This window comes from Centroberyx affinis, unplaced genomic scaffold (genome assembly GCF_046629955.1).
Source record: "Centroberyx affinis isolate AG114_WGS23_722 - 3 ecotype Tasmania unplaced genomic scaffold, CSIRO-AGI_Caff_v1 ptg001333l_1, whole genome shotgun sequence".
Lineage (NCBI taxonomy): Eukaryota > Metazoa > Chordata > Actinopteri > Beryciformes > Berycidae > Centroberyx > Centroberyx affinis.
Genome location: NW_027279830.1, coordinates 440430 through 454762, shown reverse-complemented (window position 1 = coordinate 454762; position 14333 = coordinate 440430). Strand labels below are relative to the sequence as shown.

At 42.9% G+C, this 14333-nt stretch overlaps 1 protein-coding gene across 4 annotated transcripts; it reads left to right on the top strand.

Moving 5' to 3' along the window:
- The first annotated feature begins 936 nt into the window (after positions 1–936).
- Positions 937–14252, top strand: golm2 (golgi membrane protein 2). Of its 4 annotated transcripts, none has more exons than XM_071525726.1 (10): positions 937–1976; positions 5880–5934; positions 6162–6264; positions 6974–7064; positions 7358–7481; positions 8608–8688; positions 8832–9128; positions 9638–9775; positions 11629–11796; positions 13148–14252. In XM_071525726.1, exons 1-10 carry the CDS (start codon positions 1650–1652, stop codon positions 13222–13224), a joined length of 1461 nt encoding a protein of 486 aa, XP_071381827.1. In that variant the 5' UTR covers positions 937–1649; the 3' UTR covers positions 13225–14252. The 4 variants fall into 4 exon arrangements, with proteins under 4 accessions (XP_071381827.1, XP_071381826.1, XP_071381829.1 ...); XM_071525725.1 differs by having other exon boundaries at positions 938–1976; positions 8605–8688; XM_071525728.1 differs by lacking the exon at positions 11629–11796 and having other exon boundaries at positions 940–1976.
- The last annotated feature ends 81 nt before the right edge of the window (positions 14253–14333 follow it).

Here is a 14333-nt window from a genome sequence, read left to right as displayed (position 1 = left end):
GCCCTCTCTGTGTCTCTCTCTCCCTCTGTTATTTGTGTATGCAGCTATGTACAGTTTGCAGTCTGATTTTGTCTCTGTTCTTTTTTTTTGTTATAGGGCCTAATTGGATGTCTTTGAAAGTGGTAAGCAATGCATAATAATAATAATAATAATAATAATAAATTATTATTATTATTATTATTATAAATGGATCATAATGGAGTATTATAACCTACTGATATTGTAGTAGAAAAAAAATACCATGAAGCACAATACTACACTTCTCTATGGATTACCACAGACCCACTGTATGTGATATAATGTCTCTAAATGGGAATATTAAAGCCTAATGATTTTTCGTTTGGGTATATACACTGAGTTATTTCGTAGGCAACTTGTGCACGGCTGTGTCTTCACGTCAGGTGTTCAGTAGCTTACAGTCAATCCGAAAGCCATCAAAAGAATTTTAGACTAAATATCACAATTAGGCTACTACTCATTCCCCTTAGCTATTTCAATTTCCACACTCCACTGATAATGGTTCTTGGTTACCCACCCACCAGTATCTTACACTGTGCAGAGACCTCGCGATATTTGAGTCGCCATCTTGCAATATTGATTTTTAGTGTTGATCTTTACGCCTCATTGAACATTTTGGATACATAAAGGTCCATCACCTGTCACCGTCGTCAACCCACCGGCATGCAAACGGGCACAGTTTTATAGGTTACATGTTTTACAGCAGATCCACATCCACGTCAACCCTACACGAGCCCCGCCGAGCTTGGGTGTTCCCATTCCCATTGAAGGAAAACAAAACCACATGCAGCCAACCACTGCCACCAAGGAGCTTTTGACTGCCACGCTTGCTTTGTGCTGCAAGACGCTCGATTGGACTTTTATTTTGAAGGATATCTGCTTTTTATCAGCAAAGATCGGAAATAATGTGGACTGTTGCGGTTAGCTTCACAGCACAGACATCAGGCTGGGCTACGAATCAAGGAGGAGAGTGGAATAACGGGAAAATCGTGTCTTTATAATTGGTGTTTGACAGGGCTGGGATTGGTTTCATTTCAACAGAATGAAATCCGCCCTCCGCAAGAAGAGATCAGCCTTTTCTGTGTTAAAGGAAATGTGTCTCCTCTCATCTACCTAGCTAACAAGTACAGTAGTGTGTTAGTAACGTTAGCTTTCCAATGTACTAGCTAACGTTAGCTCGGATATCATCAACGTTGCTTTGACGGTGATTCTGTAATTAATCCAACGTCAGTGTAGACCGACAGGGTTTGCTAGAGAACCCGGAAATATATATTTTTTTTGCATTTGCACTTCTGACTGCCAAGGCTGCCTTCGGCTGTCCACGTCCAGTGTGTTTAACGTTGCCAGATGAGCTAGGCCACGTCCCTGCGGGTGTATTTCATCTATTGACATTGGATGAATGCAGAGAGGATGACCAGTGTGCGGATGGAGGAAGGAGCGTAAAGAACAGAAGAAACAGAGAAGAATGTGAGAAATATTGAACATTCGTGACTGTCTGTCTAGGTGTTTTTACATTACCGAGCGCTTGCCGCATATAAACGGCATGTCACGTAGACGGATGTGTTTTGTACTGGGAGAATACTCGTACCGAGCTCAGTAGGTTGCGGTTACAACCTTAACTACTTTCTGAAATGGTTGGTTTTGGTGCAAACCGGCGGGGAGGCCGCCTCCCGTCCTTCATTCTCATTGCCTTGATGGTGATCATCGCCATACTGTCTTTCAACTACTGGACAGTGTCCAACAAGCACGGCCGCTTGCTGGATGAGCTGGCGGAGGTTCAGACGCAGGTGAAGCGCACGGACGCGGCGCGGAGCCGGTTGGAGAAGCGGAACTCGGAGCTGATGGTGCAGGTGGACACGCACAGGAAACAGATCGACCAGAAGGATGGAGACTACAGCGTCCTGGAGGGCAAGCTGCAGGCCCGCGAAGCACTCATCAAAAAGTGCACTGATGATAAGGTATGTTAGAGCAGTGGGCCCCAGGCTGGGGTCCATGAGAGGCCCCGAGCAAAATGTGAAAGAGTTTAATTTCACTGTTCATTCACTAGAAGTTAGCACTAGGGGGGATTTATAAGAATGACTGCTCTGATCAGAGGCTGCCCTGCCTACAATATTGACAGAAAATGAAAGTTTTCTCAGATGGGGGTCCTGGTTACAAAACCTTTGCCAAAAGGTCTGTGGTGTAAAGCATTTCTATCTGGCGGGGAAGATGTTTGGGAGCCTATGTTAATGGGAGATGTGGTTTGAACTATTTTGCAGTCATCAAATGTGACTGTATCCAGTTAATATTCATCCACTTAATCCGTCACTGTCATCCAGTTGCACCCTTGCTCCCACCCATGACTCCCTTGACTAGAATTCATCCCTTTATCCCACATTGGCCACTATCACCTGTATTCTGCTCCATCACTCCTTGCCATCTGCTCCTGCCTGTTGAATGGTTTAACTGACCTCTTTAAAGCATAACTACACATTGAAGCAACTTTTTCATAGTAATATTTTTTAGGAGAAAATCGCAGCTCAAGGCTCCCTTAAGTGTTTTCAATATCCCTTTTAATTTTGAAGGAAATTCTGTTCTTTCTATACAAATTACATCTTAGATATTGGCTGCTCTAGTCTAGACTGCTCTAGTCTTTAATAACAAGCCCCCTGCTTCTACTGCCTTCATGCCACTGTTGCATATTTCAAAATGGCCTAGAGGGTTGAGGCCAGATAAAACTGAAGGTGGCATTGTGCTTTGATTTATGTATCTATGGGTACATTGGTCAATGGTATGCGTTATACATGGAGGACCTGCAAAACTTAGCTATAAGGCTACAATTTTGGCTGCATGTGCTGTCAAACTCACATGCTGAATTCTGTGATGGGCTGAGGTGTAGTGTCCATTCATTCACTTAACACAATACTTAAACTAGTCAGACTAATAGTGAGTCAGTTTGTTAGTTTGGTGCACTTTTCACTCCATTGTAGATTGTGGGTTTAGTTGTTGTCAAGCGCCATGCCGCTACATTACTGCCACCTCCTTCCCATAACTTCGAGTGAATAGAAAATATGGTCTCAGCACTTTAAGCATTTGTTGGGCTTTATGTCAAGGCTGAGAGGGGGGCCTCTGTAGGAACCAGAAGGCTATCTTTATTCCCTTGTGTCGTTCTGCCCAATGGCCCAGCCAGCAGTTCGCTGTCCGTCTGCTTCCCCTCTTTTGTGTCCCAACACCGTCTGATGAACACTGGTGTGTGTCCAACTGCCCTGGGAGACGTTTAGAGAACAGATGAAGGGGAGGGTTCCTCTAATTTGCATCCAGTCTGCCTGACTGACTTCTCATGGACATGCATACATGCATGTTTATCCTGTGTGTGTGTGTGTGTGTGTGTGTGTGTGTGTGTGTGTGTGTGTGTGTGTGTGTGTGTGTGTGTGTGTGTGTGTCTGTCTGTCTGTGTGTGTGTGGTTTGGCCTTATAGTCAATCCACATCTGAGCTGCAAAGAAATCAGGAAGTCCATCCAAGGGTGCTAAACTTGCACAGTACACATATGAGAGACATCCAGTATAGCATAGCAGTAGCCTAAATGCCTAAATCAGGATGGAAAAAGGTGACCAGTAGCAATCTCCTCTCCCTCAACAATTGCTGACAAGCTGCCCTTGAGCAAGGCGCTTCAAACTCCTTCCAAACTTCTGGCCTGGATGAGTGGAGTTACTTACGGCCAGCAGTATAAGATTGTTTATAAGATTGTTTATACTGGGCACTCCCAGATGTGGATGTGTGTTACTGTATGAATGCAAAGCAGGGCGTTGCTGGAGAAGGGCATATATGCTCAGCAAACAAGGTCTGAAATTAACACCCGCCAAGTGCCAAATGCTGGGAAAATTTGTCTTGGGTGGAAAAATCAATAAGGGTCACCCGCCACACTGGCCGGTGGCTTTTGCAACAACCAAGGCGTTTGACTGCCTTGGTTGTATACAGGCTTTGATCTTGGCCTGTTCTCAGTCTTTCTCCCTGCTGACCACCGAACACTCTGACCATGAGCCAGATCAAAGCAAATCACTCTGTGTTAAACAGCCTCCTAATTTGTTGCCTGTTAGACTGGCTGTATGCAAAGCTTCAGCATCTACTAGCAAACCTTCTTTGGATAAATAAAGGTTAAAGAAAATGTAACCAATGCTTAAATATTTTAATGAAGATGGAAGGTATTGTGTGGAATAGAAAGAGTGCACACTTTCCTGCTGTTAACATCAGCAGTATCCGGCTCCCTGTTCCCGTCTTAAAGATCAAGGCAGGTGTTGAATAGCAATGGTTCCACTCCTTTCTTTGTCAACAGCCCAACCCTGTTTCAACAGAAATGCATACTGCATACACACAGTGGCCTGCACTGCAGTGAAAATAGTGACAGATCAAATGTACATGGCTTTCATACATCATAGACTTGTGCCCATTGGGTGCAGAGGATTAAACATACTAGATCACAGGTGGAAAGGGAGACTGAACTGTGTTTAGGCCCTGGCCCATAGTCTATCCCAGTAGTTCTTGGATCTTTGTGGCTGTGTTGTCATCCTTCTCCATATAGTCAATCTCAGCAGGCTGCAGGGAGAGGCTGTCCCACCTCTGAGCTTCTCTCTTCAAGGAGGGTAACGGGGTGAAGCTTTGGTCTTCACAATGTTTGACATTGATGCTGTAATTATTGTCCCCTCTCTCCTCAGTGCATTCTGCCTCATTAAAGTCCAGGATCTATGTCTCCCTCCCTCCCTATGAGTTTTATTAAAGCCCCTGATTTTCCCCAGAGATTCTGAGGCTGCCTGATTTGATTTTGCTCTTGTCCAGGAGTTTGGGCTGCTGATGAAGACAGCATGAGTCTGCATTTAGCACTGAAACGACATTGGGTGGAAAATTCCGGCCCCGATTTGTTTCAACTTCTCTGATCTGTCTGTAGCTTGTCACAGAGAATCTGGTGTTGAAGAGTCATGATGATGATGAAAATAATTGTATGTACAGTAGGACTTTGTCAAGTGCTTTACAACAAAAAGGACAAACAATAATGATTGTTACCCCATGGTCTAGTTGAATACTTGATTTTCGATTGCGTGGAGGAGTTTGCAGTGATTTCCACTAAATGCATGGCTTTTATTATTTAAGTGGTTCCAAATTAGCTGGCATATGATGGCTCAAATATGTGTTTTCAAGTTGCCTACAAAATGCTTATGTTGACTAAAAATTAAGTTAGCAGCTTAACAAAAAACTTTCTTTTTTCTTCAGCACATATTTGAGTAATGGCAAGATAGAGCTTGCAAAGCAGGTTTGTTTGTATTTGTGCGGTATTCATTCAGCATTGGAATGAACAAAGGTGAACTTACATAAGCTCATCAGCCGGTTAGAAGGCTGAATTAGAAAAGGGGTTGCATTCATTGCAAAGTGACTAACTAATAACATTTACTCTAATATTTAAACATGTGAATGTTTTATTCCTAGAAAAGAATGAGAATTTGGTAAAGATGACATCACATTTGGAAGGCAAGATATTACAGTTTCAGATCTATTGTCATTCATTTAACTGAAGTTATGAAACGCCAAACATTCCTGTTTGACGTTTCATAACTTCATAACTAGTTCAGTGGATTGCCAAACGCTGCACTTCTACAGTAATTACAAATGGACTAACTAATAACATTTACTCTAATATTAACACATGAATGTTTTATTCATACACATTCGGAAGGCAATATATTACAGTCTCAGTGTCATTAATTTAACAGAAATTTTGAAACACCAGACATTTCAGCTACATTCTGCAAGACTGGCTAACTTTGGCTAAATTCTGCAAGACTGTCAATGATAAGTTATTTCTGAACCCCTTTTTTTCTTCTCCTGTTAGATGAAGCTGCAGGGTGACGTCACAGCCCAGATGACAGAGATCCAGAGGCTGAAAGGTAAGGTGTGGAGGTGTGGAGTTCAGCCTGGCCAGCAGAGGGCACTCTCAACCAGACTGCCAGAGTCTTTCAGTAGAGAATCAGAAATTTACTTCAGGAAGAATTATTGACCATGCAATAAACCTCAAGAACTAAATCACCCCACAATTGTGTGTGTGTGTGTGTGTGTGTGTGTGTGTGTGTGTGTGTGTGTGTGTGTGTGTGTGTGTTTGCGCTACTGTGAGCAGAGCAGCTAAGGGAGCTGAAGCAGGAGTTCATGAAGCAGGAGGAGCAGCTGAGGGAGGTGAAGAAGAATAGCACCACCTTGGAGAGAAGACTGGAGTATGAGAGGTAAGGCAGATCCTCACCCCTTCCCTTTCATCCTTTGAGACAGAGAGGCTAGTCTAGTCCCTGAGTTAAAGAATAATATCGCCATTTTCTCTCATCTCAAGAGACTAGTGATCATTTTACATCTACCTGGTACAAGTTAAATTATATCCATTGCCTCTACAGAAGTTGAAACTTAGCTTGTTGCTCTTGCCTACAGAGACTAAAACACTTTCCCAAAAATTGAATTTGTGCTTGTCTAATCATCGTGACAATGATTTGTTCTAATTGTTGGAAATTGTTACTTGAATTAGGTTCATGGGTGGAAGTGCCCCTAAATGCTGACATTGGGTCAACAATATGAATGATCATTTTTTGCCTATTCTGTTTTCTAAATGTGAGGAGATGCTGATCTAACAGCAACCTTAAAGTGATATTTTTTAGACATTTTCAGTTTTAAGTGTACATACCTCTATAGAGGTTTGTGACGCCAATAGTGACTTACTTTGGGGACCTGTTGCCACCACCGCTCACGATCGGTTTGAAAACCTGGTTTAAAAATTATACTTCTGACAAAAACAACAATAGACCCTGGTAAATTATTTAGTCCTCTGTCCAGGGTCATAGTTTCAATAATTCAATTTTGTTGTTTGTAATAATCAATTTTAATAGTAGAGATTAAAACGGTCCAAATTCTGGGGGTGACACTTACGGCTGTGTATAATAATTGTAGTTTACAGTGTGGACGTCAAATTGCACAACTGAAAGAAGAGTATGAAGAAACAAAAAAGACCCTGGAGGAAGAAGCATCAAAGCTAAGACAGGTTAGTATTGATAACATTTTTATGACAAAGGTAATGATCATGCTTAGGCTCCTAAACCTGCCACAACCCGATAGCCTCCTGCCCTCTGGTATACATCACAATCAGCAATGTAGCATTTCCTCATTACTGTCATTGAGACATTTTTGTCAGTCCAGCTCTACTGGTAATGCCACCCAATCTCTGTGAAATCCCTTCTACATACCTCTATTCCTCATTTCTTAAACCCTGTCTCTTCCTCTCTCTGCCTTTCTGTATCCTCCTCTCTGTCTGACTCACCTTTGATCATTCTTCAGAGTGTTCTGGACAGCAGAAAGGCTGCAGTGGTGGGTGGACATGCAGAGGGAGCGACTGGTGTGGAGGCGGTAGGAGAGCGCCACACAGTGGCCACTCACCAGCGTGACAGTCCAGATCTGAAAGGTACAGCAGCTATCACAGTGACAACCAAGGCTTGTACTGTCTTGAGTGTTCTCCCTTCTACTACACTCGGACCCTACATTGTAGCGTGTGATTAGTTACAACATTACCAGAGAAACTATGAGAAACTGCACATAGTCAATATAAATCTTGGGGAGGTTTCCATTATGTGGTTATTACTTTCTCTTTATGTACTGTACCAGTCAAAAGTTTGGACACAAGTTTGTTTTTCTTTATTTTTTAGTTTTTTTCTCATTTTAGAATAATAGTAAAGACATCAAAACTATGAAATACCACAAATGAATTATGCAGTGACCAAAAAAGTATTAAACAAATCAAAACTAACTTCTATTTTAGATTCTTTAAAGGAGCCACCCTTTGCCTTGATGGAAAGGCAAAGGCTTTGGAAAGAAATTCATACATAGGTCTTCACAGGTCCAAAATGATGGACCCGAACCTTAATGGACCCGGGAAATTCGTTCCAAGATCCGATTGGACCCGATAATTTTAAAAAAATATATATATATATACCGACCCGTTTTTGCCCGAGATATTACAGACCCGACCCGGTGCATGTCCAAGAGGAGAGAGACCCAAGACGGGTCTCGGGTCTATTTTATGGACCCGACAAACCCTGTAATTAAAATTGCTACTAAAAATGCCGTTCTACTGCTAAAAACGTTTATCATGTCGGATACAACATATGGTAGCCTAATAAAAGGAGATCAAAATAACAGAAAGACTTGCCAAGTTGTGCCGTTCTACAGTTTGTCCAGTAGAGGACAGTGAGACTCCATAATGGATCACGGGTCTTCTCGGATCCACTCGGGTATTACACATAATGATAAACAGTCCCGGGACCCGCGGTAATAGAATGGGACCCGACCCGGTCCCGATTGACCATAATAAAACGTGGACCCGAACCCATACGGGTCCCGGGTGGGGTCTCGGATCCTAGGGTCCGGGTAGACCCGTGAAGACCTCTAGTCCAAACTTTTGACTGATAGTGCATCATGTGTATGTTTCTCAAGAACTGCACCCTCAACTGTCTAACAGGGAATTCATGCATCCATACTAACGTCAGCTTATCATTTATCTACCTCAAATTCCCTCTCCTCTTTTACAGAAGAGATGGGCAAGCCAGGCAGTGATGCTGGCATGCCTGGTATTGAGGACAGTGAGGTGGGAAAAATAGATGATGTACAATTTGGTAAGTATTGCACTTTCACTGTCATTATTGACATTACCAATAAATTGCTGCACTGGAATGTCTTGGTTGTGCTGTACATCCACCGAAGCTGTCTTGCTCTCTAAGCTCTGCTCTCTTACTTCTGCCTCCTCCTTTATCTACAGCCCTTAAGAAACCGTCCATCACTCAGAAGCACATGGACGCTCCTGATGTGGTAGTGGGGGCCGGTGCCGGGCCCGGCGTGGGGGCAGCTGACGGCCCTGGGGGCCGGGGCCTGTCTCTGGACCAGCCCAGGCTCCAGCAGGACAGAGTGGATGGCCGAGCAGCAGTGGTCCCACCTCCGGGTCTCCTCCAACAGCCGCTCCCCCAGGCAGTGGCAGACAAACCGATTCTCATTGATGAGGACAACAAGGCTGGCATCCAGGCAGACGAGTTTGGAGAACAGCACAGACAACTCCGAGGTACATGATGCACCTCCCCATGCAATTATAAAAAAATGTTTCTTAGCCTTTGGTCATATACACTCAAGCTTCCTTGAAACATTAGCTATGCTGATTTTCTACTTTCAGTGAGGTTTCTCTCACTAAACATTTAGTGATTGAGGGTAAGGGAAGAGGATCGTAATCTTGGCATAGGACTCCTTGGCAGCTTCTCAATTTTTTTGGGGGGGGGATTTCCCTCTTGGGTGGATACTGAAGACGTACTCCGTCAAAACTGGTGGTGCCACATTAAAGACCACACCCAGTACGGCTACCACACTGTACTTTATGAATGTTAGTTTCAACTGGGAATGCAAAAGTTCAAAAGGTATTCACCAGACTTTGGTTGAAATGTAGGAGTCCATGCTGTGGCTGATTGCCTTTTTTTTCCCAGCAGGGGTGGAGGGAGTTTGGTAATTGTGCCACAGACTTCTGGTATTTGGGTGTAAGCCACACATCCAACAGAACTTAAGTCTCTTTCTCATTCTCAGCTCCTGATAATGTGAAAGGAGATGGTGGACAGATGAAGGGGCTTCCTCTGCCCCCCAACCCCGCCCAGGTGCCCAACCCCATCCAGCCTCACCATGCCAAAGACCAAGTTCCAGCCGAGCCACTACACCACCGCCAGAGTGAGTGCATCCAAGACACTTAGAAGAGGGAATAATTGGCGAGGGAGGTTGTGGGTGGAGGGGCATTTGTTGGTAACTGGTTCGCTGGTGGTTGATTTGGAAGGGGTGGGGAAACAGAAGATCTTACATTACACGTGTCAACTGAAAAAGAGCTTTAAGCACACGTATACTTCCTTTTAGGACTGTCTTTGTGCTTAGCTGCTGCCTCCCAGTGCTCTGTGATGTGTATCAATCCCAAGCAGAGAGTAATACACAATGTGGTGTGGTGCCATCTGGTTGAATTTTGTTTGGTTTTCCCCATTCCTAATCAGTTACCTCCCTGCTCCTGTATAACACATTTCCATGAGAGTGAGAATTTCTAACCGAGGATTTGTTTGAATGTGAGGCTGAATGTCTGAATACGGGTAGAAGCACTGCCAGAGAGTAGAGAGAGGGCTCAGTTGCAGAGGAGAGGAGACAAACGACACGCTCCTGGCTCCCAGATGATCCTGTCCTGCTGCCTGGCTTCTGCTCTGCTCTGCTACCTTTCTCTCCCTCCTTCTCTTCTGTTTTTAAATCTTCTGTTCTTCCCTCTCCGGTTACACATCCATCCCACCCTCTTCAGCTCTGCTGCTTAAAACATTGGTTATACCCAGTTTGGTCTGTTGCGTTTTTCCTCAAATTTCCTGTCTCTGCTTTGTTTTATACTTACACTCGGTGGGAAATTAACACCCGTCAAATACATCTGAGTTTTGGCAGTGGCTGGTAAATTTGTTAGGTCCACCAGCCACTGTGATGGGTAAACAAAGTTTGCCCAAACTGGGGGGGGGGAAAGTGTGCTCCCACAGTGACACTGATGCACTGTGAACGTCTGCTAAGTGTGATATGCCTTCATCTTTCCTATAACCACTCCCGGGCACCATACTTAGCAACGTAGTTTCAAAACAAATTGTTTTGATATGAATTCTCGTTATGAAGGATTGCATTAAATTGGGCAGCCTCACGCCCACTATGTCAGTTTAGCTTGTCCACCCTGAGGCTAAATAAAACTGTCAAACTGGAAACAGGATGTGGCGGCGACATATTGTTGGAATTAAGCAGACACGGATAATAAGACAGGTGGTGCACTGCAGTAAGTGAAGGAGGAGATTTTGGAGTCAAAGAAAAAACAGCGATGTTTCAATAAGAAGTGGCGACACGACGAGCAAGGCAAGATGTGCGACTGGCTGGTTCAGTTCTGCTCTCTGTGCTCTCTTGAATGTCTTAATTTTAGATTTACGTAGCTTCTTTTAGTCATATTGTCAATATTATCTGCTTTAGGCGTTCCATCATTATCAGCATACTTGATTAATACATGAATTATATCCTATGACATGCGCGGCTTGTGTTTTGATCATATTCAGCTTTTTAGCATTGATCTTAAAAAGTGGCTGTTAGAAAATGTGAGCGGCTGGTCGAATCTGGGAATCTGCCAGACACAGTGGCTAGTGGATCATAAAGTTAATTTCCCACCCTGCTCACACTGAAGGATGTGAGGGGAATCACTATGCTTGAGGAGGATGAGGAAATGTGCTTTTAAATCTCAAGCAAAGACTTTCACAGTCCCTCATAATCACCTTGACTGTCCGTATCGAAGTCCATGGTTGACTTTGCTTCCCTCATCAGAAACACTCTTGCATTACTCTTATGCCAAACTCAACCACCTTCTTAATACATCCATTCACCCATCTTCCTCATCTTTCGTCATCCTCTTTCACTCGATCAGTCATTCCTTCATGCATTCGTTATGCAGTATTCACCCATTCCTCCCTCTCTCCCTACAACTGCCTCCGCTTCCCTCCCTTCCTGATGAGGCCCTTCTCTGCCTCCTGCAGGCCGGTTCTTTGATGAGAACGAGTCCCCAGTAGATCCGCAGCACGGCTCTAAGCTGGCGGACTACAATGGGGATGATGGGAACGTGGGTGAGTATGAGGCCGACAAGCAGGCCGAACTGGCCTACAATGAGGAAGAGGATGGTGATGGTGGGGAGGAAGACGTCCAAGGTGAGCCAGGCCAGCGGACTGGACTGCCTGTCCAGATGTTTATCCACCATTCCTCCCATGCTCCCTCCCTCCACTCCTGTCCCGCTGCTGCCCCCCTGCATTTGTCCCAGCAGTTCCCACATTAGAGTAGCTCACAGCACCCTGAGTTTCGTTCTTGAATCCACTCTTAAGAACAGAAACTACAGATATCTATAGACTTCCAAGCATTGTGACTTAAAAACACCTACAGGGTCAAAGCAGGACTGCTACGTATGCAATTCAAGATGAGTAACTGTGTTAGGCATTCATCACTGTGTAGGCACAGTAAAAAATCTTAGGACCCTGTTCTTCCATGTATGGGGGAAACCTGACCCAGGAACTTACGGTTCTGTGAGTGTAACTTCATTTTCCATCCAGCGTTTTCTCTCCTGCCTGTGCTTCCCTTTAGCTATGCCACCTGTCTGTGCCCACCAAACATCTCTGACCCACATCTAGACCAGTAGATAAATATAGCCTACTGTGTTTGTGAATGTGTCCGTGTTCTCCTTGAAAGATTGAAATGCATGCACGTGACTTTTTTGTGATCATGTGTTATTGTTTCCTGCCATTAATTTCTAATTGCCTATTAGATTAGAATTTTAATATTTGTTTTGAGTGCTACCATGCCATGTTTTAGAGAATATTATTTGTGTGTTTTCATCCATTCAAAAACGTAATTTTAGTAATTTCAGCCCAGTGATTACAGAATGCAACTGTGATTGGTTTTGTTGCAGAAAAGCGCAGTCATGTCCATGTATTACATCGGTGTTGATTGTTCAGTCTGTATACAATGGAATTGGATTCTCTGGTTTAAATGACTAAACTCAATCAAGGATTACCTTGTGTAGGTCATATATTGATGGCCAACAGGGACGTAAATATTATGCATAAATATATTTAAGAGTTTCATCCCAAAATGAAATATCCACCATTTGAAAAATATGGCATTGTTGCTGTTTAAATTGACTGTGGAATATTATTAATATATCGACAAGATATTAAGTTACTTGCTGCCTTAAAACCTGTGCTTGCAAAATAGTAACATTTAGAGGGTATGGTGTTTTTGGAAATCCTGGTTAATAAATATCAGAAAAAATGTTCTTCCCCTTACGGATGAAAAATGTTTTGGAATGAAGCTCTTCATGTCTTTGGAGTTCCACTGTGATTGTGTTTGGTCAGCTAGCAACAGTTGTACATAGTTAAGACGATCGATATCTAATAACGTTTTTTAATAATAGCAAGCTTACTTATGTTCAAACTGAGTAGTGTTACAGTTGTTAAGAGTTTTGTCAAATAGCAAATCTCTAATGTTCTGCTTGCTTTCTTTTTCCAGATGATGAGGATCGAGACATGCAAGGCGATCGAGCCGTGGATTATGGGAAACGACATCAAGCCATTGACATTCTCTGAATAGGAACTCATACACTTGTATCTCACTTTATATTCAGACCTTCCTCTATATTGGGACAGCCGGTTCTGACAACCAAGGTCTTTCTTGGCAAAATAGTTTGGACATCAATATGCTTAAGAATTTATAGGATGCATCCTTAATGGTCATGGACTATTTTGAAAAATAGACAATGCAACTAATGAATCAGTCAGTGCAGAGTAACCTAACATCACAGAATATAAGAAACAATTCATGATGGCAATGTCCTGAGCTGCTGTTAATTTGCAAATGTGGATTTAAGTTATGACATTCAACAGTAATAATGATATACTGTACATTGACTGTTCAGTTTTGTTCTTTGTTTACTGCCTCTGAATGAACATGAAGGTGGCAGACGGTTCACAATGGAGTGTCTGAAAGAGCCCTGTTGACTCTCATCCATCTGAACCTCAAAGTCAACCTGTGTTTTGTTTTGTTTTTGCTCTTTCTTTTCAGGTTGCTGTTGCTTGATAAAAACAAACTTTTTACCTGAGAAGCTTGTCAAAGAGACTGATTAGGCACTCTTCCTCTCTCATACAATTTTGGGACTTTATATGGATGCCCATTCTGCGTTTAGAGCAATGGGAAAACGTTACTGATGCCAAGGACTTTGCTTATGGCCTATTAAACCATTTTCTTTTTTTTCTGACAGACACTAAAAAGTGCTCCTCATTCTGTTTTTTAAAGGATGCCATTGCATGCATTTGGAAATCTTTATTAATAATCAAACTGAGCAAAATACTGATGCTTAAGCAATATTTAGACCAACGTTAGTATCCTCCATCATGTGCAAAGATGAAGCAAGCACATATGAAACTAACTGACAGACACCTGCTTCCATTAATTAGGTCTCTTGTACATATGTAGTTGAACTGTTACCATTTGTACTGAGGAGACTTAATTCTTTACATTTAGGGAAATCGCTGAACATGAAATCAATTCTGTTTGTGTAGCCAGGAAAATTGATTTCTCATGGAAAGGCATATTGAATGTAATTTAATTTTATTAAAGGTGATGCTTCATGTCATTTGTCAATTGTGATACAGTGCATTGTAATCCATACAGATGTAGAAATGAGACAGGTTTCCTC